This window comes from Drosophila simulans, chromosome 3R (assembly GCF_016746395.2).
Source record: "Drosophila simulans strain w501 chromosome 3R, Prin_Dsim_3.1, whole genome shotgun sequence".
Taxonomy (NCBI): Eukaryota; Metazoa; Arthropoda; class Insecta; order Diptera; family Drosophilidae; genus Drosophila; species Drosophila simulans.
The window spans coordinates 11,957,071-11,980,809 of NC_052523.2; the positions used below are offsets into that span (position 1 = coordinate 11,957,071).

The following is a 23,739-nucleotide window of genomic DNA, read 5'->3' on the forward strand; positions in this document are numbered from 1 at the left end:
CCGACTGTCAATCGGTTGGAGATGCCATGCCTGTCAAATCCGGAAATCGAGATTATGCTCTATTGCCGGGCAATGTTCCTATTCCTGCTTAGCCTTGCTTGTGGATCGCGGAGCCACATAATCATGGTAGGCGACACGGTGAGTTCTAACCCTGGAATCTGTAGTTTAAGTCCTAATTTATAATTGGTTTTCTCATCGCCAATGTGCAAGGATCCTGATATGGCTCGATTGTATGAGCCAGTAAGCGAAAAGAAGCAGACTGCAAGTGGAGGATCCGAAGATTGTGAAACAGGTTTTGGCGGGCAAAATTCTTGTGGCCTTAGCATAAACAATGCCAAGAGCAAGGCTTCCAGCATTGCACTTAAGGCCGCACAGGACGCCAAGGCGGCCAATGACGCCCAGCTGGCCGCCGGAGAGGCAGCCTCACTCCAAGTGAAACAGGATCTGGCCGAGAAGGCGGTCCAAGCTGCTCGAGCCGCGGAGGCAGCTCTTGCCGGCAAACAGCAGATCATGGAGCAACTGGAGCTGGAGGAAAAGGAGGCGGTGGCCGTTGTGGGCGAGGTTAAGAGCTCACTCCGCAGCACACAGGTGAACGCAGAATCTGCCATGTTAGCGTTTTCCCAAGCCAAGAAGCAGATGGATCGACTGAAAGTCCTTTTGACTGAGGCCACCGCTCAAATGAGCAACATTGAAACTTTCGCTAATGGTGCCCAGTTGGAGCTGGATGAGAAGGGTCAGCTGTTGGAGGCGGCCAATCGGAGAGTGGAGGGCATCTCCAGGCAAGTGGGCGCTGCCAGGCAGGATTACGAAAAGACCAAGCAGGCTGCCTACAAGGCGGCTTGTGCGGCAGTGGAGGCCAAGAAAAAGGCTCAAATGATGCAAACGTAGATCAGCTCTGCATCCTCTTCAAGTTAGAAACGATCATTATTAGGCATTATCAGAAGATCATTATTGGAAGATGATTTTAAATTTATATATATATATATTTGTAAAGAGTTTATAGTGCTTAATTTTTTAAAAATAATATATTATATCAATATAAAAAAAAAATAATAGATTCATTGCTGCTGGATATCGGATATATAGGATGTATCCATTCTAAACAATGAAAGACGCCATTTAGCTTCCTGAAATATCCGAGATAGTTTTTCAGTCAAACCAGGCTTTCCGAATGGAGTCAGCGTCGAGTGGTTCCAAATATTTGATCGGAATATGCCTGGCACGAAAGCGCTGCTCCTCGTCCTGCTACTGCTGCGTGCGTTTCCTCGACTGGAGAGCTTCCACTACCGACCCGCCGAAACGAATGCCAAGCAATGCCTGTCCGGATTGTACGGCGATGCTAGCATCGAAGGATCTGCTGGGGCGGGCGGAATGGGAGGCGGATCCGAAGGCTGTGGGGAACCAAATTCGAAGAAAGGCGCTGGCTGCAGCGCCGGAACCGGCGTCTTTGGTCGCGGAGATCCCAAGCAGAAGGCCTCCAACATTGCCCAAAAAGCCGCACAGGAGGCCAAGGCAGCCAGCGATTCGCAGATGGCAGCTGCCGAGGCGGCTGCATCCCAGGTCAAAAATGAACTGGCCGCCAAGGCAGCTCAATCCGCTCGGGCGGCGGAGGCGGCACTGGCCGGAAAGCAGCAGATTGTTGAGCAGCTGCAGCAGGAGATGACAGAGGCGGATGCGGTTGTCACTGAGGTGACCTCGTCCCTACAAAACACCCAGACGAATGCCAATGCCGCCGCATCGGCTGCCCACGAGGCCCAATCGCAACTCAATCAGCTGAAGAACCTGGTGATAGCCGCCACGTCCAATCTGGCCAATATCGAGAACGTGGCCAGTGGAGCGCAGCAGGAGCTGGCCGAAAAGACGCAGCTCCTGGAGGCTGCCAAGCACCGGGTGGATAATCTCGGCCGCCAGATGACCGAGGCCAAGACGGACTTCGAGAAGACCAAGCAGGCGGCCTACAAAGCGGCCTGTGCTGCAGTGGAGGCCAAGCAGAAAGCACAGAGGTCTCGGCGAATGACCCACCGCCAGCAGGTGCGTTGGGGTCTGCGTCCGCGCAAGTTGGCCGGAAAGTATTCCGCCGGAAGCAGTCAAAATCTAGCACCGAATTCGAGGATCAATTGATCTTTTTTATATTTTGTTACGTTTCGATTTCGGTTTAATTAGTTTCATATTAAAAGAAATAAATACAAACTAAATTGTTCCACGATAAATTTTGTATTATTTTATAAATATATTTAAATAAGTTTAATTTGCATGGAAATATTTGATTTATTCTTTTGAATTTCATTTCAAATTTAAAGCCGTTAAATCTTGCGTATACGCTGTTAAGTGTGCATCTATGTTAAATGAGACTGTTACGTGCACGTTAGCCGAGTGATGGGCAGCACTGGTGGCACAGCTGTTCAATGTTATAAAATCAACCGGCAAATTGTTTAGCCGTTCTTTTACTTATTTGTTTATTAAAATAGCGTTTAAAGTGATGCTTATTAGAAGAATTAAGTGCCTCAAATACTTGGGAACTCGCTACAACAGTTCGCACTATGTGACAACTCCCATTTTCTATGTAAATGCAGGTGAGCATTTCAGTTTTAAACCAAATCAGTCACAATTATGGATAATAAAAAGGAATCCTCTTTAACGAATAGCTCCTCACATTGGGCACCTGTACTCAGCGGTCATAGCCGATGCCCACTGTCGCTACCAGAGGCTAAGGTATCCAGAGCTGGATGTACGACTCTGCACGGGAACGGATGAGCACGGCACCAAGATCCAGCAGGCGGCATCTCTTCACGGGGTGCCCGTTGCCAAATACTGTGATGATATATCGCAGCGATATCGAGAGGTCTTCCGCAGTGCCAGCATCCAGCAGGATGACTTTATTCGCACCACTGAGGATCGCCACAAGCGGGCAGTGGCCAATTTCTGGGTAAGAATGGGGCTGCTATCCATGCTAGCCAAAAAATATTACTTACCTTTTTAAAACTTGAATCCTCAGCGCACACTTTACACACGCGGCCACATATATTCGGCTGCCTACAGCGGTTGGTATTGCGTGTCTGACGAAACCTTCCTCACCGACTCCCAGCTGAGATTAGACGAGGCCACTGGTACCCGATACTCCCTGGAGTCTGGGCATCCCGTCGAGTGGACCGAGGAAACGAACTATATGTTTCGACTGTCACAATTCCAGGACGATGTGCGTCATTGGGTGAAAACAGAGGCTCGCATACGTCCGGCCAAGTTCGAAAAGATTCTGCTGGACACGCTCAGCGAACCACTGCCGGATGTATCGGTATCACGTCCTTCTAACCGCGTACACTGGGCCATTCCCGTTCCGGATGATGACTCGCAGACTGTCTACGTCTGGTTGGATGCTTTAGTCAACTATCTCAGCTCTGTCGGATATCCAGATGAAAAGGTAAATCCTCATGTCGTTTCTTCAGGTGGTTTTTATTATTAAACTATTAACATTTCAGTTCTCTGCCCACTGGCCACCGGCGCAGCAAGTGATAGGGAAGGACATCCTCAAGTTCCATGGCATTTACTGGCCAGCTTTCCTCCTGGCTGCCGGATTGGAACCTCCTGGACAGCTGTACGTTCACTCGCACTGGACCGTCGATGGGCAAAAGATGTCGAAGAGCAAGCACAACGTTGTGGATCCCCTCCAGGCAGCGCAGCAGTACACCATGGAGGGCCTGCGATACTTCCTTCTGCGGGAGGGCGTGGCCCACAGCGATGGCAGTGAGTGAATCGAAACCGCGAAATCCCTTTGATGTCTGTGGCTTGTTCACTTTGCGGCTGCAATGCCATGTGGCCACCATGCAAATCGCAGAGGAAAGGCGATTGTGGGGTCATTGGGGGATTGTGGGCAGGAATGCCCTGCCTGCGGTTATTCAAATAGTTTTTCCATCAAATTATCAACCGAAACTGTTGAGGTTGCCTTGAAGTGTTCGCATGTGATGTGAGTGGCCATCTGTCGTCGTTAGTTTTACGGCCATGGTTACCTCTGCTTAAATTTGCATTTCAATTTTATGCCCGAGCTGCCAAACCTAAAAAGGGAACTAAAGTCGAGGAGCTGGCCAAAAGTTTTCGGTCTAGCTGGAGCAGGCGAGAGGCAACTTTTGTTTATTTGCCACGAAAGTTTTCGTATCCCGAACTTGAAGCCATTTGCATTTCGGATGGGGCAAACAGTTTCGGAGGGGGTGGCAAGTTTCCGTCAGGAATTCATCAATTGTCCGCCAGATATGATTACGTATGGCATTGAGACGGGTTATCGAAAGCAATTAACACACTTCGCTGGGTGTCACGGGATGCGCTCTGATTGATTCGCCAAACCTTTTTCGGGTTTTCCATTTGCATAAATTGCTGGTGCCCCTCGCGCAGCCCCTCGCCCCTTCGCCCTTAAAATTTAATTTTCAATTATTGCTGACTTTGCTTTTCCGACGGATTTTCCAGACAGGCGGCTGCTTTTCACGTTTGCCTTTATTCAATTTGCGCTTGTTGATGTTTCTCTTTTTAATTTTTTTTATGCCCCGCTGCCTTGCGGCTAATTTAATTGCATTTTTATTGCATTTGGCCAGCAAATTGAAGCCAAAAAAAACAAAAAATAATACATGCTTCAATAAAAATGTGCGAACTGCTGCAGTGCGACGACGTCGCATAATTAAATTACAAAAGTTCGACATCTCGCACATTTTGCATATTTTTCGGCCCATGAATGATTTATGCCGCGCGGCAGACAAATTTGCGTTAATTCAAGTCGACTGGCGTCCATTAGGCGGAAAATCACTTATTTCCATCAGTTTCGATCAGTTTGCTGCAAATTCGATATTGTGGCCCAAGGTGACATCCGTTTGCACAAATCTCTTGGGGGGACAACATCATTACTAAATGCTCAAGTTTTCATTACACGCCGAACTTCCGCGACACAGAAATTGCATTTCGAATTTGATAAAACAGATGCTGGTGCTGGCAAGGGAGCAAAAGTAGTGGCAGGACCTCGAAGGACCTTCAGCATCTGCGGTTATGTTAGAAAAAGTTGGCCAGGAAATGCAAATAGGGGAGGTGCGTTGATGCAATCAACTTGCTTGAGGCGTCACTCAATTTGAAAAATTTGAATATATAAACTTGTCACTGCAGACTGGTTTGCCTGCGGAAGTTTGAAAACGTTTTTATGGAACTTTAGGTTCTTCGGTAATTGTTGTTAAGTAATTTCAATTGTTGACAACGATAACCGCTCAGCTAAACAGTCGCCATTTTCGATTCAAATATGTATTTCAAAAAGGTTCTGATTAATCTATATATCACTTCGGTTTGTGGGAGATAAGGAACTTAATGTCACGCAATTTTCAAAAATAACGACCTTTGCTAAGATTTTGTATTTTGGCCATAACAACACTTGAATAATCAATTTTTATTTAATGGTAGTGGATAATAGAGGTAATAGCATTACTATTATTAGTATTACTATTATTAGTATTAGTAAAACTAATTGAATTGAACAGGAGTTATACGGCACTACGAACACCGTGAAAAACGCTCTGTTCCATTCAAATCATTTTTCTAAATGTGAATGCAATGGGTATTTCATCGACGGTCATTCTCCGAGCTACGCGAGTTGTGATAGAGAGTGGGGGGTCTGCGAAAATATGCAATATTGATAGTCAAATATTTTAAAATTTTTTCACTTTTTACGCACATTTATCGTTGGTGCACAGTGTCTCTCCATTAAGCTTAAAACTGATCAGCTTGGGCAGCTCGCTGGTAATATTTTGGAAGATCACGAACATTTGGCCGCGATTTCCCCTTTTGATGTTTTTAAAGCACTCTTGATTGTTGGGATACGGATTGAGATAGTCGACTTGATCCTGCAAAGAAATGCCAGCATACCTTAGGAAATGAAAATTTCTCGTTTCTTATAGTACGTACGATACTTCCGCGAGCGGAGAACTCAGCCTCCCAGTAGAACGAAGTAAGTTGACTTTTGTGGGCCGTAAAAACGCCAATATACGTATTTCCCATGTTCATGGTGTCATATCTAAAATATGAATGGCAATTGTGATCCGGTACATAGACGGCCAAAACCGAAATGAAACACGCGTACAAGTAAAACCAAAAGGTGATAGACATTCCGCTGGCGATGAAGGCAGATTTCAGACTAAAGAATATATGTGCGGCTGCATCTTTTTATGTATTGTTTTCATTGTTTCTTATCGGATTGCAAAAAAAAAAATACCCATTTTTAAATTTATTGTTCGCTGCTTGTTGATAGTAACAGATTCATTGAGATGTCAGGGTAAATTACCAATGAGTAAATTTTATTTTAGTAATTCAATTTATTTATTTTAAAGAACATTAATCGCGAAGAAATTCTGAGAATATATATGAGAACGAAAGCGTATAAGAGCTTATCATTCTATAAGAAATTTCCTCTTCCACTGAGAAAAATCGACCACCTGAGATTATATTCGTTTTATTATTTGTCTAGTTAATTCATGTTTTATTAACTCTATTGCGAATAAAAAAGATAGGGTTTTATAAGCTAAAAATGTTACAATAAACCTAAAATTGAACTAAGCTAGACTGACTGACTTTCAAACTTAAATAAAAAGATAAATACAGACATAATACAAGTAGCCCAAAGATAAAGAGTGAAACTTGTTAGCACCATTTCTTCTCTCAACTTAATACGTCTTCTTTCAGCCACTTACCTTATGGGCTCCCTGAATGTCTATTTAACCCCGATAGTTGGCACCCTGTCCATCCGATATGGCAAACAGATTCTGCTAAAGGGCAAACTTGAAATTAGTGTTTGGCACATAACCCATACGCCCCGTGTTGCCCGGGCCAACTTGAACGACACGACACCATGGCTGTCTCCGATTGCAGAGAGGCTTGTTAAATATTTGATGGCACCACCTCTGCACTTAAAGCCAAGTTATGCTGTTGAAAAATACGAAAAATACGAACACAGACGGCAGGGCACTGCAGAATTGTGTCAAAGTTTTCTGCAGGCAATGGTAAAAAGTGGAGCAGCGACAAGTTATTCAAGTTGTTTAAGGTGCAGCCAAAACAGGCAACAGCTCTCGGGGCACGTAAAAAAGTATTATTTATATTACAACCAGGAAGAGCGGCTGCATTTGTCTGAGGAATGGACTTCCTCCGCCCCTACGGTCACGTGGCAGCATGTGCAGCAGCGTGTCTAGAGTCGGTGGCAAGTAGCAAGTGGCGAGTGGCAAGTACACGGCTTCCTCGTGCCGTCAGCAACTTTTGCCTTTTTGCACAATTTGTAGCTGCTCACGTAAGCAGTTAAGAGTTGCCCGGACTTTTTGGACCGGACTTGAGCTCCGGCAGGCAGGTAATGCCACATATAAAATACAACACGTGTTGCGGGCCTCTTCGAAACAATTTCATTAGAAAGCAATACTCGATTGGCAGTCGAATGGGTGGGGGGGCCGCTAATAAAGTTCGATGCAATTCACATTGCATTTTGGGCCATCGGCAGGCAAACGTTTGCAATGCCATCAAAATTCAATGCATTCAAAATGAAAAGCCAGTCGACCGGTTCAGTTTTCTATGGCACTACAGGGCTACCTCTTTATGATTGCATTTGGCACACCATTTAAAAATGGTTTTGAAATTGGTTTCAGGTTAATTTCATACTTTTATGTGTAATATGCTATAGGTAATAAATAAAGTTTTGAGTGCAAAACTTTATTGGCCAAATGCCAAAAGTGCGAGGTAGCAGCCGTTCCTATAACAATTCCCATTTTCCACACTTGACATGAATTTGATTTGGGAAAACTTACGTCTATGCATGTGAACTCAACGCAACGCAACTCAACTCGACACTCTTTCATTTGAATTCGGTTGACAAGCAGACTTTTGCCTTTTTCAGGCGGTTGCAAACTTTTTGCTGTATTTCTCCTGGTTGTGCAACAAATTAATGTTTCAGGCAACACTTTTTGGCAGTTGTATTTCCCCAGAGAGTAAGCTCAAGAGGAAACCTCATTTGGCAGCACAGGTGAAACGGGAGAAGATTCCAATGCAGAAAGTTGGACGTCCAAAACCATCGAAATTTATTTGCTAGGGAATAATTCTTGGTGTGGTCTTGGTACTCGTTTCGAAATTCGATCATCAAAAAGTAGGAATTTCGACCAACAATAATTACGTGCCGGCAGCAATTACTCGATTATTGACTTAGCAGGCAGTGCTTGTTTTTAATTACCAAAAGTTGCAGTTGCACTTGCAGTTGCATCTATAGTTTGTGCCCCATTATCAATCGATGATATACTTGCCTTATTTTTGCCAGTTGGTTGTTTTGAATTCAACTAGCAGGACTCCTTAATCCTTAAATATTGAGCTGCTGTTGAATGTATTTCATTTGATGATTTTTCATTACCTGTGTCCTTACTTAATGGTTGCTATTTAAATCATGAAAATCGTTTCACTTACAGGAAGTAACATCCGATTTCCTTTCTCTTATAGATTCCACTGCACTGCATTGAATGAATGCAGTGCTTGTGTACTTAATTTTCTCAAGTTCCCCCCCGGCGAACACATCATTATACGTATTATAGTGGAATCACTCCTTTATCCCACAGACTATCTACCTCATTCAGTTCAATTTCCCTCCGGACGAAGATTTTGCAACTATTAGCGCAGCTTAAATCCTTTCGTGTTCAGCTTTACTCCCCACAAAAAGCCACCTGCAGCAGCAGCAGCAGCATTTTGTGCGGCAAACGAAAATGAGGGGAAAACTCCTCGCCTCGCTTGTTGTTGTTAAGTTATTCGGATTTTATCTTAAACGGCTTTGCTCGAAGGACAGCAACTCCCGACTCCATGGACTCTGGTTACGTTTTCGTAATGCTAATCCCCTTAATGGGCGGCCAGGCATATTGGCGAATCCGTAAGCAGTTAATGCTGGGCCAAACGGAAGTTAAGTGGAATGTGAAAATACAACTCTTAAGTTCGCTTTCCCATCTCTTGATGACATTTTTTATTCTTTCTGTGTCGGCACTTGATGAAAAGAAGGTCATGCAGGGATACAATTAAATCTGTTTATTTCACAATTGCTTAAAAAATCCCATATATTTTATTTAATTGCTAAAGAATGATTTAGAAAATAGTGTTTTTGGAATAGTTTTATACTCATTTATTGCTTGCTGTCTTACAAGTAATGACGTTGATTTCGGCTGAGAGTCGTCTTTCTTTTGCTTTCCATCTTTCCGGGGCAAACTGACAAGTTGTCTGCTCTGGTTTGCTTACAGACTACAGCCACGTAAAGGCGCAGCGCATCCTCAACTCGGAGCTGGCGGACACCCTGGGCAATCTGCTATCGCGTGCCAGTGCCAAGTCGCTGAATCCCGGCCAAATCTATCCATCAACCAGCGCGGAGCACTTGGCGGATCTCCTCCGGAGCCTGGATGCGGCCAAACGCCTGCAGGATTCGCTTCTGCAGCTGTCAGGTGAGTGGATTGCAATGGAACGGAGTGGGGCTGGAGTGCAGCACAGTGCAGTGGAGTGGAGTGCTGCTTTGTCATTTTAATATTTAAGCAGCCAGGCTCGAGCTGTAGAGGCGCCTTCTCGAGATAGAGATGGTTTATAATCTGCATTTGCGTTTGCATCCGCATCCGCATCTGCCCGAAGCACTTCCGGCCAATCTCCGTGCGGCAAGTGCACTCGAGAGTGTGGCCAAGCCAGCGAGCTTATGGCTTTAAGTGCGCCAAGTGAAGCCATCATTTTGTATATTGTATATTGTACTGTCTGCACTTGAACAAAAATTGGATTATAATCACCTAAAAAGTGCGTAGGATTTAGCAGAATTTGGTCTTAAGGTTAGATTTAAAATTTGTTATCAGCTTTAAAATTATATTCCATTTTGGAAATTCAATTAATAAGTGATTGATTAAAATAATCTGTTGGGAAAACCACAAGATATTGTTTAGGCCTGGCCTATTTTTACATTTTCCTTTGACTTAAATAAATTGAATTAAATTTCATTCATCTGTTATAAAAGTAGTGTATAAATATTTAAGGTTTTTAGATTTTTGCTACATTTATTTTCAATTGCCTTGAATGTTTCGCATTTTGCAGAGCGATGCGCTTCGCATTATGAGTGCAATCACTTCCACTTGGTGGCCGACACAACGATGGCGGCTCTGCATGCGGCCAACAACTTCTTCGAGAGCTCCAAGCCCTGGACGCTGAAGGCGGGAGCACCGGATGGCAACCAGGCCCGTTTGGAGACCATAATCGCCATGACAATGGACGCGTTGCGGCTCAGCGGCATTGTGCTGCAGCCCATAATTCCCCAGCTGGCCAACCGGCTGCTCGATAAGCTGAGCGTCCCCACCGCGCAACGTGGCTGGAATTACTTGGCCGAGAGTTTTGCCACCAGCCCCAACAGCTCCAACAGCCACCCGGGATTCGGCGAGAGCCGTCAATTGGACGGGCAAACCAGTGCGCTGCTCTTCCAGCGGATTCTCGAGGAGACGGCTGCGAAGGAAGTGAATCAGCAGCAGCCGCAGCCAGCCAAGCGGAGCAAATCGAAGAAGAAGGAGCGCCGCGAAACAATATCCTGAAGTGGCCGTAATAAACTGATTCCAAAGCCAAGCATTTGTTCATGGCGAGGGGTTAATTATGTCATATACTTTCATCTTATTAACTTTGGTAGCTTTCTATTTTGCACTTAAATTTAAATGCGCTCAGGAAAATATTTGTGCAAATTGTTAATCAGATCGGATTCCCATTGAAAAGCTTTGTAACTTTGGCCAAAAGCCGTTGTCAACTAGGGCGGGCAATCAAAATCACAGGCCAAACAACTTGGCCAACTTTGGGTGTTCTGGCTCCCATTCGGAGTCTCATTAAAATCCACTTAATTATGTGCAGGAAGGAAAAAGCAGTGCCGTCAGCAGCATCGCTGTCTCATATTCCTTTGTAATTTATTACGCGTAATTGAAGTCAGCATCAGGTGGCAAGAATGGGACGTTATTTATGGCCTTCAATTGGCAAACAGGTTGAGGGCAGGCCACCAAGCCGAACTTGAGGCCAGACTTTTATTTGTTAATTTATTTTAATTTCCAGAGGCGAACCCAAAAAAAAAAAAAAACGAATAAAAACACACCATGAGAACGACCCAACGAACTGGGTAATCAAAATGAATGGCAAAATGTGGCTCTCAATCCGAGTGGTAGTGCATATGGCAGTGGAATGAACTGGCTGAGGGCCAAGTAAAGTGCAACCATTAGGGCAAATTGCTGGCTGGCCCTGTGGAGTAGACAAAGCTGATTAGATTAGACTCGCCAGCCAACAGAAGATCCGCGACTTCGAGGATATAGTTTAATTAGGATTTCCCCCCAGAAACTCCGCTCTCGACATCAATCAAGTCTCAAGCCCAGAAGTCGAAAATCATTGGCCAAGAATTGCACTTTTATCGCTGCTTGATTGTACGCAATTCCTCTTGTGCGTTGCAATTGGTGATGGGAAACCTCTATTACTTTGTCCCAACATTGATACTTCGAAATTTTATAATATAATAAATAATAAATACTTATTCCTGATCAGTATCTAAAGACGAGTCGTTATAGCCATGCCCGTTTGTCCGGTTTTTAAGCACACTTGCCTCATAAATCTGCCCAATTAGGCATATATATTACTCTGTTATTTGTTTAAATATAAGCTCTGCAATGGGTATATAAACTTCGGCTTGCCGAAGCCAGCTTCCTTTCGTGTTCTTTCAAAATCATGTGCCTTTCCCATCAGTGGTTTTTGTTAATTGCACGAGAAGTGCAGACATTACCGCCGCTATCAGCTGCAGGTAAACAACAATTTAGCTCCATTTTGCCGTAGACCAACGCTTAACTCTCTTTCCCAGATTCCCCCTCCTTTTGGCCCAGATTGCCAATTAGGGCGTCAAAATGTGCGGGCTTTTGGACCCAGTTAACTTGCAATTTGCAGTGCGGGCCGAACTTGTGGAGATGCTGATGCAGATGTTCACATTCAAGTTGATGCAGACAGTTTGCTGTTGGCCAGAAAAGCTAGAACATCTCATAGACAGATCGAGCAATTAGTGCAAGGGATTGGATGCATTGTCTGCCTTGAAATTTGGCAATGAAATTCGATATGCAGAATTTGATTACTTATATTGGGAGAATATTTTCTGGCATGCCAATTAAGGAAGAAAATTTGATTCATTAATATGTACATACGGAGAGTGCTCACCATATAAGCTTAACAAACATTACATAACGATGTAGTTATGACCCACAGGCTGTTTAGGAAATCTAATAAATTGTAAAGGCTTTTTGAATAACTATCAGTTGAAATACAGCTGGCAAGGTGTTGAAATGGAAAATCTGTGCAAGCAACATATAATGAATTAATAGTTTGAAAGGCACGATGGTTTGAAAGGCACCACTTAAATATTATCTTAAATATTCCTCTGCCAAGGATCAGGCACTTTGATCTGCGGTACATAATTTAATATCCAAGCGTACGAAATGAAATTGTTTAATGCAAGCAAATTAAGTTGACGTTAATGAGACAGCAGTGGGCGAAGGAAAAGCAACTGAGCAGGACAGGGGAGCATACACAAGCGCATCAACATGCTTGACTTGTAAAAAGTTGTGAAGTTTGCATTTTAAATGAAATTATGCAGGCGAGGGGATGGGTTAAGTCAGGTAATAGGGTTAATGATTCACTTTAAATGCTGCTTAAACTCGAACGCAGAACCCAAAGTGGTTGTTGTTCCGACAGTTGTTGCTGTTGCCGCGGATGCTACCCCCTGTTGCACTTTGATTAATTACAAACTTGCTTTGTCGAGATTGCCGCCGTCTGCCGGCCACAGCTCTGCACTCCGGCAATGCATAATTTAATTTGCCTGCCAGCCACGTGGCGTATGCGCAATATTGTAAATGAATTAGCCCGCGCTCCAAGTTGCCCCACTTGGCAAAGCTTAAGCAGTGTTTCGATGGGGCAGCCTCAAAGACTACCAAATTAATTCGCCCCTGGTTGCCGCTGCATTCTGCAATGCAGACGAATTCGAAACTGTTCTCACATACTTCGTACACTCAAAAATATTTGGATGGATTAATATATAAAATTAAATATGAGATAAACATGTTCTGATCGGAACTAAATTATATACCCTTTTCTTACTTTTTAATACAGATTTCTTAAAAATTATGGAAGAAGTAGCAGGTAGAACAGGTTTTATCATATCGTTTGATCTTTCAGCTTTTTTGATAGCTTATAAGATTTTCTAAAAAGTCTTTAAAAACGTGTATAAAGTGTTCTCCATCCAAAAAGCAAATTAACCAAACGATGACAGCCGCTTAGGTATGCGTTCATTTATAGTTAAATTTGGAAATTAATGCCAATTATAATTAAGAGAGATTTTTGTTGAAAAAATGGCTTATTAATTAAACATAAATCAGACAACATACAAACGATGTTGTTGCCAATAGCTACGAAAAGCAATTGTATTTTCCACAACCTATTGGATTATTAAATTTTACGACTGAGCATCTACGAGAACCCTTTAAATTTCAAATATGCAAATTACACAATGGCTGTCATTCGATAAATCCAATAATGATTGCGAATGTACAAAATGATGCTTAACTAATTCATTAAGCCAACGCAAAAGTGTTTAATGAATCAACGCAAAGCAGAAAGCGTTTGATGTAATTCCGCAATTAAAAGTTGAAAATTAAATCGAGCGCATTGGTCATTTAATAAGAGCAGATTTATGCGATTGCTATTTAAATGGCCGTCAAGTTCTTTAACTAAGCATGGATTTTGGCTACTTTACATAATATGTTAGTAAATGGGACTACAAAAATTCCAGCCGAGTCCTTAATCCTTGGACCGCACACACACACACACAGACACAAACACAAACACATCGAGTGCCACGCAAGTATGCGAGTCGTTATCCCTTTTAATGAATTTTTTTGCTAGACTCGCCCGGCCTTCGCTTTTCATTTTGCCGGTCAGCAAAAGTTTATTTTCCCCTTAACCCCCCGTTTTCAGCAACCTTTTTGCGCCAAAGTAAATATTTTACTATGCCACTATTTAAAGCATACTTTCTGGCGTCTGTCGGCACAGCTGGAAAACCACAGCTGGAAAACCTGCGGCGAACTGGCGAAGGCGAAGCAAAATGCTGCTAAAGCAACAGCCCGGCAGCCATTTTATTTTTGCAATATTTTCCAGGTCAAAATGTCGTAGAACTTTTATTAACTTCATGCCGAAACCCCTTAGCGTGCAACTGTGTCTGTGCGTGTGCAAGTGTGTTAGTGTGTTTGCGCTTGTGTTTGTGTGCGCCGTCGTCCTTGTGTTTGTGTCTAAACATTAAAAGTAGCTTAGTGTTGTCGGTTGTCGGTCGTTGGGCGTAAGTGTTTGGGTCTCATGTTGATAACTTATATTGGGGATGTCAACAACCGAATGCGCTTCGAGTGGCTTTCGCATCACAGTCAATGGACCAAGGATCGTTATCCTTGCCAGAACTCGAGCGTCCTCGTTCGTATGATTTTATGACCTGGAAAGAGGCCACTCCAAATGACCAGAGCCGCAAGCTGATTTAAAAGATACCCCCAAGCCACAAAACAAAATGCATATTTCCAAGAAAAGGGGAAATTTCGAGACAAATTTTTCGGGCTACCCACCCAGTTGATAAGTAAAACAAATTAATTTGCTGCACTTTTGCATGACAATGCAAGACTTATGAGCAAGAGCAGCGCACAAAGGGGTGGGAAAAGATGAAAAATGCAATTTCCCAAGAAGACAAAGGCGACGGCAGACAACAAATGAGAGCAGGAAAATTAAATTCACCTTCCAAAAATACTTGTGCCCGACTGGCTCGGCGTGTTCTCGCTGTGGATTTCCCCATTTTTGGCAATGCCTACAAGCATTATTTGTTTCAATTTAATTATTTTTTGTAGCATTGTAGCAGCTTGTTATCAGCAAATGAGTAATCTGATTCAGTCGCTTTAAATAGGCATTTTATAAGTAAGCTCTTTAGTGATAATGCTTCTTATTAAAAACACAATAATCTGAAAGCTTTAAATGGAAACAGTCAGTCTTCAGGCCTTATGCAAACCAGACTCGTCAATCAAACCAGAATGTCAATCACCTTGTTTACGTTATTGGTTCTTTGTGCAGGCGCAACTTTGGGGCTTCTTGTGCCCCAACACTACTGCGATGAACACTTCAGATATGCGATGAAAAACGAAGAACAGATCTATATAGGCATTTTCTCGGCCCCCAACGCGGCACTAAAAGTAAATTCAGTTTTAAACTGGCGGGCGACATTCGAAATGAAAGAAAAGCGCGACGTGAGTAGTTATACACCCTATACATATGTATATCTGTATCTTTGAACTTCCCATGTATTCCCAAGTTGTTTGTGAGTTCAATGCACACGTATCCCAATAAGAATGAGGCCGCCACAAACATTGTAAGGGGAATGCCGGCCGAGGTTTTTGTGGAGTTCTTAAACATCACCACCGCGCTGCCCAAGTTGACATCTTTGTATATCAACGATCGACAAGTGTGCTCCAGTCAGGAATGTGAGTTGAAAATGCATATTTCTTTGCTGTTTTAACTGATCACTGATTTTTAATATCTTACAGACCCATTTCCCAAGACCAGAATTACTCTGACGCATCAAATGACATTTAGAGTGAAAAATAAAGCCAAAAACTCTCTGTATATTTAATACTATATATTGTAAAATTCTGAGAACATTGAATATATTTTTGTGCAAAAAGTATTTCATACAAAAGTGAAAGTGACGTTCGGGAATTTCAAGTATATATATAGCATATGCTGTATATGGCGCGATTAGTGATTGCTTCGACTTTATAAAGAGCGGTTCCTAGAATGTTAATCTTTTGGCTGACTTTGTCTTGGATCTTTCTGAGCTCAGCTCAGATAGTAAACGTGCCCTACAATTATTGTGTTAATTACTTTAAATACGAGACGGTCGAAGATGGTAGTGCATATATGGGCATATTCACAGCACCATCAGGTCCAAATTTATTGTATAAGTGGTCCGCAACATTCGATATTCATGGGCATAGCGGGGTGAGCTCAATTCCAACCATTTCCTTTTCACACTTGGAATATAAATATTTAATAGATTTTTCTGAGTCCGCTAATGCCGTATACCAACAACAATTCAAATGATCAGCGTGGTCAAGTATTCGTTTACTTTGTGAATATCAAAAGTGAACTGCCCAAGTTAACCCATTTGAGTCTGAATGGACACACGCTGTGCAATGTTACTGGATGTGAGTTTATATTTGAATCTTATTCCATATCAATCTATCAATAAATTTAATATTTGATATATAGATGGAAGACCTTCTACAAAAATTACTGTGCAATATCAAATGGATCTGTCGGAAAGCTAACGTAACTAGATACAAATTAAAAAATAAGCTTTTTGAACTGCTTCGGGTATTTTAAATTGCCATTTTTACAGCTTAACTTTAAAGTTCTATTCAGTTTTTATGCAAAGCTTTGTAAAATTCCATATGATAGAAAAGTTAAACAAATTCATTCTGTTTTTTTCTGACAAAAATATTAAAATCTGTATTGAAATATTTCGAAAACGGGAACACGTCTAAGTACATCAGGAGTTTTCCCTTGACGTCGCATGCGAACATTTGACAGCAAGTTAAATGGCGTCACAGTGGAACTTTATCGCTGCCGTCGGAGCGTTGCTAATTTTGACTGGCCCCCAAAAATCAAGCTCGCGACTGGAGCCTCCTCCGCGTGAAGCACCTGATGGAGGACATCCTTGAAAGAGTAAGCCCCTTGTAATTTGCACAGCGGGATAGCAACGCATCGTTGGGCCCTGCTCCTCCGTTTCGTCTCCCTTGCTCCTTCTGTTCTTCCAGCTCCAGCACCCAATAAACATGCATATTAATGACCGTGAGTCCGGCGCCGGTGAACTCGGAGTCTGTGCGCCCATTTGCCTTGCAAAGCGATCAAATGAATCAACGATACTTGCAATTTCCGTGTCGACTCTTTATGCGAATGCATCTCGGAATGCTGGAGATGAATCTGGGACTGGTAACGGAGCCGAAGGAGGATGACAGCGACAGCGGATGCAGGAGCTTACCCAGAAAGCACTCAAGGAGCTGAGGGGCGGAATGAATGGAGCACTCGAAAGGAGGAGGGCGACGTCGATTCAAGTAACCGAAGATTCGGATGGTGTCATGAATTTATGGTGCAGGGATATTAAAATGTCCCTCATCCTTAAAACTTGTTTTCCTTTGACCTAGATAATTTATTATTCAATAATTCAAAAATATACCGAATATATTTACTTAAAGTGGTTTAAGCTGCAGTCAGCCTAACCCGCAGTAAATTTCGATAGCACTGATTTTCAATGATACGTTTTAATCCTCGAGAGCATTGCACTTGATTAATGAAATCATTCCCTTCCCTTGCAACTGCCACTAATGAAAGCTGCTCGGCGTTTCTCTTCCGAAGAAGCCAATTAAATATGAAACAAACGAAGACAGGGATTACATTTCTGTGACAATAAATCCACTTGGCTTATTTGCCATATACTGTAGCCAAAAAGTATCCTGAAGTGGGTCAAAAGAGGCTCTTGGCATAAGGGAATTTGGTCCGTATGCCAACATGTTGCTCCTGCTGAAGGGCTTTAAATGTTTTATATATTTCATTCGTTTGTTTTTGTTTGTCTGCGATTTCTTTATATATTTTTTTCCAGCCGGCCCCGGCAGGAAATAAAATAAAAGAAGCAACAGCCAGGCACTTGATTTTGCGATGAAACAGCAACAGAGGGCAGATGAAATAAGACGACTAAATAAAAATAAAATCAAAATACGTGAACGGTGGGCGTTGCGAGCATAAATCTCATCAATCAAATGGAATTGTGCGCATAAAGTTATCGGCTCAACTTACAGCAGATAACTCAACCCGAACTCAAACCCACTGCCCCCCTCGTCCGCTGGGGCAATTTGAGTTTATTGTTTCAATCTGTTAAGGCAACCCGAGGGTCTGAAGGGGGAGGCATAGCTGAAGCTGCACCCAGACTTTGAAGATACACTTGTAGAATAAGTGGTTACTCCAGCAAGATGGAGTATTTAAGTTATAGGATAAAAGGATGTTACAACATATATAGATTTAAGTGTATGTTTCCAAGGACAATAGTTCCTTTAAAATTCTATATAAACGAGGCTGCACTTAATATCTTAAAAATTCCATATACTATAAATAAATTATGAATATCATTTTATTTTTCTCTTGCTGTATTCTATCCATACCGCATTAGGCACACAAATCAACCCTCCTGCCCACGGGCAAGTTTTGATTGTAAGTCCTATTTCTGGCCATGTTTCTTGGTTTTGGTCACGGTTTTGGTGGAACCATCGCCTCTGGTAGTTTCCAGCTTTGTTTGTTTTTATTTTGCTTTTTAGAAGCCGCTTTCCCTCCACACTTTTTTTTGCTGTTCTTGTGGAAATCCGATTTATTTGCATTTACTTTGAGTGCCGAGCATTCTGCATTCTGCCTATATTTTTGAGATTCTTCTTTTATTATTGTTTTTTTGTTTAATGGTTTTGGTTTCGTGGTTTGCCTTGCTTTATCTTCAAGTTTTTTCAGTCTTAAAGCTGTCTAAATATCAGCGTCTGTTGAAGTTTAAGTGAAACCTAATTAAGTTGTCTAATTATTTATGGCACAATTGGCTTTCGGCCATTTCGCGAGTACGCCGGGCCAACAATCATGGGCAAACAGTTGGCCCGTTACGTACTCGCCCTTGGGCCATATTGATTAGGTGCGTTAATATGAGCAAAATGTAGGCATATTCCATGTTTGCGTCAATTGCGATTCGCCATTGATAGGCCCAACAGCCTCTGGAGACCTGATCAGAATTACCAGGAAATCGGAGCATGAATTCAGGGGATAATCACTTAGATACTCCAACTAACAATATTACGCCAGTTGGCCAATAAGTGCGCAATAAGTGGCGAAATGATGGTCAATTCAACGATATACAATTACAATGTATACATGTCGAGTAGAGAATTAAATTAAAACTTTAGATGTTAAGAGATATTAAATTTGGTTTTGAACCACAAGGATGTGGTAAGATATGTTTGAATAAGATTCTGTGTCTGAATCATCATAAATTTAGAATCAAAATTCAATTCTCGACAAATACTAAATACCGAAACGAGGCAGCAACCATAAGTAGTACGTCAAGTGCAGTTTCAGCTGGAGGCAACCGCAGCAAAGGTTTTCCTAGGTTTTTCACGAAAGTGGCCGGGAGTTTTCCGCGCTGCGCTGCGCTGGCGGTAATAAAACGTTTAGCGCTTTTAACTTGCCACACAGTGGGTGGGTTTGGCGAGCGGGGGTTGAAAAGCGAGGGAAAAGAGCAAACTTTGTTGTTATTGTTGCTGTCGATATTTGAAAAGTTACTTGCTAATTTCGCTTAAGGACTTTGGAAACTGAAATTCGCCGTAATTAACTGAAACGTTTGCATTTTAATAGACTTTGCATAAATTGTGCGTTAAGTTTTGTGCAAACCAAAATGGAAACGAAACATTAGTTGCAAATTGATGGAGTGGGGTTAGGACAACATTAGGAATAAAGTTAAAGCTCGAAAAGCAATGCTGTAATCGAAGAGTTAAGTTATGAATGGGCATTCGTGGATGTGAAGTGGCAATGGCACTGGCGCATCAAGTATACGCAACGTTGGCCAGCTTTAGAGTACGTGTTTATGTATGTGCAGCAAAGCATGACTAATGACACGCCAGTATATATCATTTCGTTTAGCAAATAACAAATATCACTGCCCAGTGCTGGAATTTCAACATCGAAATGGAAAGAGAGAGAGGCGATGGCCAGAACGAGAGGCAAATAAAGATAAATAGTGTTTGGAAATGTTTTCGTGTTGCCTCTGCAGATGAAACGAAAATCCATAGACTCCGGACCGAAGCGAAGGTCCTGGGAGAATCCTCCTCATTCTCCACAAATATCTCCCTGTTTTCCCCATTTCGCTGTCGTATAAATAAATACGTAGAGAGCATCGCATTTGCAACATTTATTGAGTCGTTGAACGAGTTGAATGAGTTTGGGTTTGCTTTTTTTTTATTTTTAAACTCTAGCCGAAAGGCTCCACACCATCCGGCAACGACTAAACGAGCATACTATACCCAGCTTAAATATTGATTTACGACCACACACACCCTCATACGTTCGCTGAGAAAGAGACGGCTAGAGGCGTGGAGAGAGGGATGGAGCGACAATGGTCAAGCGCAAAACAATGCAGGCAGTTGGAATTTGTTTTTAAGTTATGACCAGGCGAGAATTTCCATTTTACTGTGAAATCTGTAATTTTCCCCGACAGCAAGGCAAAACTTTATGAGAACACAAGCATCATGGAATCCGTTTATCCTGTCTTCAAATTGCTTGGCAAGCTCTCAATAATGACTTAAATCGTTGCACAAATTGATTAATGGATTTAATTATTTTTGATCAAGAAATCAGGAATAAAAGCTAAATAATCAATAGAGCATCTTAATCTTTACACATTAGAATGCGATGTGAAAACTTGTAAATCATAATAACCATCAGGATGACCTAAAAACTGCGCCTATCCCACTAGTCAAATGCAGAGTTTTCAGTTCTCATTGAGACCCACTTTCATCGCACCCCAAGCGTCTTGAGGATCCTCCAGCCAACTGATAGCTTGGACTGCGCCCAAGGGAAATCGTAATCAGCAGTTGGGTCGAATTTGCCATTGCATTCATTAGACGGCTGTGGCTCCGAGGGAAAATTGAATGTCAAGTGCAGGACGAGGAAAATTTAAAGCGACTGCCACTCCTTGGCAGCCTGCAGCCAAAAACAAGAAGTGGAATAAGACTAGGAACAAGACGATCCAATGGAATGCCTTGCGATGCAGACAAAATGCGCAAATTGGTTTCACTTGGCAGGGCAAGCGTGAAAACGATGTTGTACTAGTCCTGCTCGACGCTTTTCCCGCTCGAGTTGAGCCGGAAAACTTGGGCCCAAGTTGCAAACTTTGTGACCGTTTCGCACACGTTGCGCATTCGCCGCGTACGCCCACACGCGCCCACATGGCGTATGACAAATGTTCCCTTAGCTGATTCGCAAATCGCTGGGCACGACACTAGCCATTAGAATAGATTGGAGCATCTGGGGATTTGGGGCAAGCCTGGTAAGCAGCACTCAGCACCCAAGGTGTTTGTAATCTCTTTGTCAGCGTCCACTATTATTGCGGCCTGTTTGCGCTGCCCTCTGGTGTCATAATAATTAAATGGAATTAATGCCTGGCCGGCCAGAAATTCATCACTCCAACCATCTATTGCTGCTGTTGCTACACTGTGAAAAATGGATTGGCTTTGTATGTTTGATAGTTCTTACATAAGTTACAAATTTGATGACCTTTTATGGGTGTATTTCATAAGAAGTATATATTTATGATGCAATCTTGATAATGCTTAAAAGCAAATCATGCTCTCTTTAGTTTTAGTAAAAAATTCTTTAGAAAAGACTTGTTGGCCATTTCTTTTCTCAGTGTTGTGGTGCGTGCCGCATTCGCTTTGTTATTTGAGGTGGCAGACTCATTTGTAAGCCAGTCCAGGTTCCCAGACCGAGGGAATCTCTTGAGGTGCCTTGAGCCAGCGCTTTGTTCGTAGGTTTTGTTTTGCTTATGAATACCCGGCCTTGAACTGAAATAAAGAAGCTGTCGTCCGACTTTCACTCGACTCACACCATGTGAATGTGGGTGTATTCGGAAAATGTTCAAGGAACCATTTCATGCATGTTTAACTACCCACGCAAATGTGGGCGAATTTATGTTCTTAGTCCGCTGCCCAATTTTTGGACCAAAATAACAATAATAGAATATTAAAGTTGCTACTTTGAAATGTATATTTATCAACAGCTAAAAAAAAGTAGATTTTTAATAATAAATATGTTTCTTTATGGAGGTAGACACTTTTTGAAATCGATGCTGTCGAAATGGAGAATTGAGAAACAAAAGAAATATTTCGCACTTTATATTTTTACAAATTTAAAACTACCCAAATTGTAAAATAATAGTCAATTTCGTTTTTTATGAGCTGCTGTAGCTAACAGCTTTTGTAGCTTTTCGGTGTTTGATGGATGAACAGCACTGCATCAATCACATTTTTTTCACACTCCAGTGATAATTTAATTCATATTCAATAGTCTGATGGTGGCAAGTTTAAAAAGTCCCTTTAGTTGCCTTCATATTCAAGCATTCCCTTTTGAGACGCTGAATTCCGCGTATCTATTTTTCTTGCAAAAAAATTCTGTAAGGCTTTTATTTATGTAGAGAACCTCATAACCGCAAACGGGTTCAAAGTGCATCCACTGGAAGTTCCTGTGGCTTTTTCTGTGCGGTGTGCCAACTCGAATGCATAGCCAAAAAAATAAAAAAAATAATGTACGACTCCAGTTTTACGCTCGAGTTTTGTTTATTTTTTCCGTTTGATGTTGGGGCTGCTTCACCATTTGTCGAATGCTTAAAGCCATTTGAAAATGATTGGCTTTTATGTCAATAAGCGTCTCAGTTGTCCTTACTTGTTTCAGTTTTTCTTTTGCATGGCTTTTTCCTCGACTTTTTTTTATACAGCTGTCTTCCCATTTTCTTTGGGTTTTTACTCTCGCGGTATTCTCTTACAGTCTGACGCTTAAGTGCCCCAATAAAACACAATAAATATACACATAAATTTTTATACACATCTCGCATATAGACGACAATTTTTCTTTTGCGGCCAGAGAGCTGGAAAAAGTCGTCGCGTTTTGATAGATGAAACGATATATAGTAAAAAGTAAACCAAATATTGTGTTTTTAGCTCCCGGTCACTTGAGGCTTTAAATTTTCCAGCGAAGGCCACATTAAATTTGAAAATTAGAAGGCAAATGGCTAACCAGATGCGATAAATCTTCCTGCTAAAATTAAAATCCTTGGTTAGAATCAAAATTTCGCACTGGCGCTGAATATTAAAACAATAAGTGTTCGAACATCGAAGCGTAGAATAGGCATTCGTCACTCGGTTTTCGGCGCACCGACATAAATCTAAATTCAAACCTTTTGTGGATTGGATTTTTGTTAGGTGCCTCCGATTGTGTTCAACGTGGCACGCACAATTGATTTATGAAAATTTATTGCTCACATGCGGAGGACCAAAAACCAAAAAGCCCGAGCGGCCTGCGATAGGCAACACTTTGTGTTCGAAATTAAAGCTGCCACGCCGCGAGCAATAAAAGCAAAGCCATAAAAGCTAATGAGCCCGAAAACTCGTCACCGTTGTCACAGCCATTGCCCCTCGGATCTGCCACGCCCCCTAAAACTAATATATATATGTATGTATGTTCGAACTGGGGCATAATGAAAATCGCGGCCATCTTGTTGCGCCTGCACTCCCTCATAAAATCCTGTTTCACCTCACTGTTTCAGCTCATAAAATAATGGCGATCGTCGGCTACCGTGAATATACGGCATGGAATGTCGTAAAATTTACGCAAATTGTTGTTGCCGATTCCCGATGAGAATACTTACTTACCGTTATTGCCTGTGAGTGCGCATAAATTTGGCAACAAATGCCAACAAACAAGTTTAGGTATAGAAAAATGTGGAAGGGGCATTGTTATTAGGGGGCGTGCCAGTGGCTGATTTATTTCGCTGATAGGAAGGGAGGTGCTTTCACT

At 42.2% G+C, this 23,739-nt stretch overlaps 6 protein-coding genes across 7 annotated transcripts; 5 read left to right on the forward strand and 1 right to left on the reverse strand.

The window, feature by feature from the left end:
• The first annotated feature begins 7 nt into the window (after positions 1-7).
• Positions 8-960, forward strand: LOC6728117. Of its 2 annotated transcripts, none has more exons than XM_002103432.4 (2): positions 8-138; positions 211-957. In XM_002103432.4, the coding sequence occupies exons 1-2, from the start codon at positions 22-24 to the stop codon at positions 886-888; spliced, it is 795 nt and encodes a 264-aa protein (XP_002103468.1). In that variant the 5' UTR covers positions 8-21; the 3' UTR covers positions 889-957. The 2 variants fall into 2 exon arrangements, with proteins under 2 accessions (XP_002103468.1, XP_016034739.1); XM_016176743.3 differs by having other exon boundaries at positions 20-126; positions 211-960.
• A 188-nt stretch (positions 961-1,148) lies between these two features.
• Positions 1,149-2,204, forward strand: LOC6728118 (uncharacterized protein CG45076). Its single transcript, XM_002103433.4, has one exon. The coding sequence runs from the start codon at positions 1,213-1,215 to the stop codon at positions 2,119-2,121; it is 909 nt and encodes a 302-aa protein (XP_002103469.1). The 5' UTR covers positions 1,149-1,212; the 3' UTR covers positions 2,122-2,204.
• Positions 2,205-2,368: 164 nt separating this feature from the next.
• LOC6728119 (methionine--tRNA ligase, mitochondrial) lies at positions 2,369-10,649 on the forward strand. The gene is made up of 6 exons (XM_002103434.4): positions 2,369-2,573; positions 2,646-2,926; positions 2,996-3,418; positions 3,477-3,741; positions 9,270-9,467; positions 10,096-10,649. The coding sequence occupies exons 1-6, from the start codon at positions 2,480-2,482 to the stop codon at positions 10,581-10,583; spliced, it is 1,749 nt and encodes a 582-aa protein (XP_002103470.2). The 5' UTR covers positions 2,369-2,479; the 3' UTR covers positions 10,584-10,649.
• LOC27208295 lies at positions 5,495-6,168 on the reverse strand. Its single transcript, XM_016183882.3, has 3 exons — positions 5,929-6,168; positions 5,699-5,867; positions 5,495-5,638 (listed from the first exon to the last, which is right to left on the reverse strand). Exons 1-3 carry the CDS (start codon positions 6,127-6,129, stop codon positions 5,550-5,552), a joined length of 459 nt encoding a protein of 152 aa, XP_016034740.1. The 5' UTR covers positions 6,130-6,168; the 3' UTR covers positions 5,495-5,549.
• Positions 10,650-15,058: 4,409 nt separating the features above from the next.
• LOC6728120 lies at positions 15,059-15,772 on the forward strand. Its single transcript, XM_016176744.2, has 3 exons — positions 15,059-15,335; positions 15,401-15,569; positions 15,633-15,772. The coding sequence occupies exons 1-3, from the start codon at positions 15,093-15,095 to the stop codon at positions 15,716-15,718; spliced, it is 498 nt and encodes a 165-aa protein (XP_016034741.1). The 5' UTR covers positions 15,059-15,092; the 3' UTR covers positions 15,719-15,772.
• Positions 15,773-15,867: 95 nt separating this feature from the next.
• On the forward strand, positions 15,868-17,343 carry LOC27207756. The gene is made up of 3 exons (XM_016183428.3): positions 15,868-16,086; positions 16,142-16,292; positions 16,357-17,343. Exons 1-3 carry the CDS (start codon positions 15,883-15,885, stop codon positions 16,413-16,415), a joined length of 414 nt encoding a protein of 137 aa, XP_016034742.1. The 5' UTR covers positions 15,868-15,882; the 3' UTR covers positions 16,416-17,343.
• Positions 17,344-23,739: the final 6,396 nt, after the last annotated feature.

What these genes read in the sequence shown, in the direction of transcription:
- LOC6728117 (XM_002103432.4), top strand. Translation starts at nt 22, where the DNA reads ATGCCATGCCTGTCAAATCCGGAAATCGAGATTATGCTCTATTGCCGG. An exon ending in TAATCATGGTAGGCGACACG is followed by an intron (nt 139 to 210) that starts GTGAGTTCTAAC and finishes CCAATGTGCAAG; the next exon opens with GATCCTGATATGGCTCGATT.
- LOC6728118 (XM_002103433.4), top strand. Translation starts at nt 1,213, where the DNA reads ATGCCTGGCACGAAAGCGCTGCTCCTCGTCCTGCTACTGCTGCGTGCG.
- LOC6728119 (XM_002103434.4), top strand. Translation starts at nt 2,480, where the DNA reads ATGCTTATTAGAAGAATTAAGTGCCTCAAATACTTGGGAACTCGCTAC. An exon ending in TCGGATATCCAGATGAAAAG is followed by an intron (nt 3,419 to 3,476) that starts GTAAATCCTCAT and finishes TTAACATTTCAG; the next exon opens with TTCTCTGCCCACTGGCCACC. An exon ending in CGTGGCCCACAGCGATGGCA is followed by an intron (nt 3,742 to 9,269) that starts GTGAGTGAATCG and finishes GTTTGCTTACAG; the next exon opens with ACTACAGCCACGTAAAGGCG.
- LOC27208295 (XM_016183882.3), bottom strand. Translation starts at nt 6,129, where the DNA reads ATGTCTATCACCTTTTGGTTTTACTTGTACGCGTGTTTCATTTCGGTT. An exon ending in TCTCCGCTCGCGGAAGTATC is followed by an intron (nt 5,868 to 5,928) that starts GTACGTACTATA and finishes ATTTCTTTGCAG; the next exon opens with GATCAAGTCGACTATCTCAA. An exon ending in ACTGTGCACCAACGATAAAT is followed by an intron (nt 5,639 to 5,698) that starts GTGCGTAAAAAG and finishes ATATTTTCGCAG; the next exon opens with ACCCCCCACTCTCTATCACA.
- LOC6728120 (XM_016176744.2), top strand. Translation starts at nt 15,093, where the DNA reads ATGCAAACCAGACTCGTCAATCAAACCAGAATGTCAATCACCTTGTTT. An exon ending in AAATGAAAGAAAAGCGCGAC is followed by an intron (nt 15,336 to 15,400) that starts GTGAGTAGTTAT and finishes TGTATTCCCAAG; the next exon opens with TTGTTTGTGAGTTCAATGCA. An exon ending in AGTGTGCTCCAGTCAGGAAT is followed by an intron (nt 15,570 to 15,632) that starts GTGAGTTGAAAA and finishes AATATCTTACAG; the next exon opens with ACCCATTTCCCAAGACCAGA.
- LOC27207756 (XM_016183428.3), top strand. Translation starts at nt 15,883, where the DNA reads ATGTTAATCTTTTGGCTGACTTTGTCTTGGATCTTTCTGAGCTCAGCT. An exon ending in ATATTCATGGGCATAGCGGG is followed by an intron (nt 16,087 to 16,141) that starts GTGAGCTCAATT and finishes AATATTTAATAG; the next exon opens with ATTTTTCTGAGTCCGCTAAT. An exon ending in GCTGTGCAATGTTACTGGAT is followed by an intron (nt 16,293 to 16,356) that starts GTGAGTTTATAT and finishes TTTGATATATAG; the next exon opens with ATGGAAGACCTTCTACAAAA.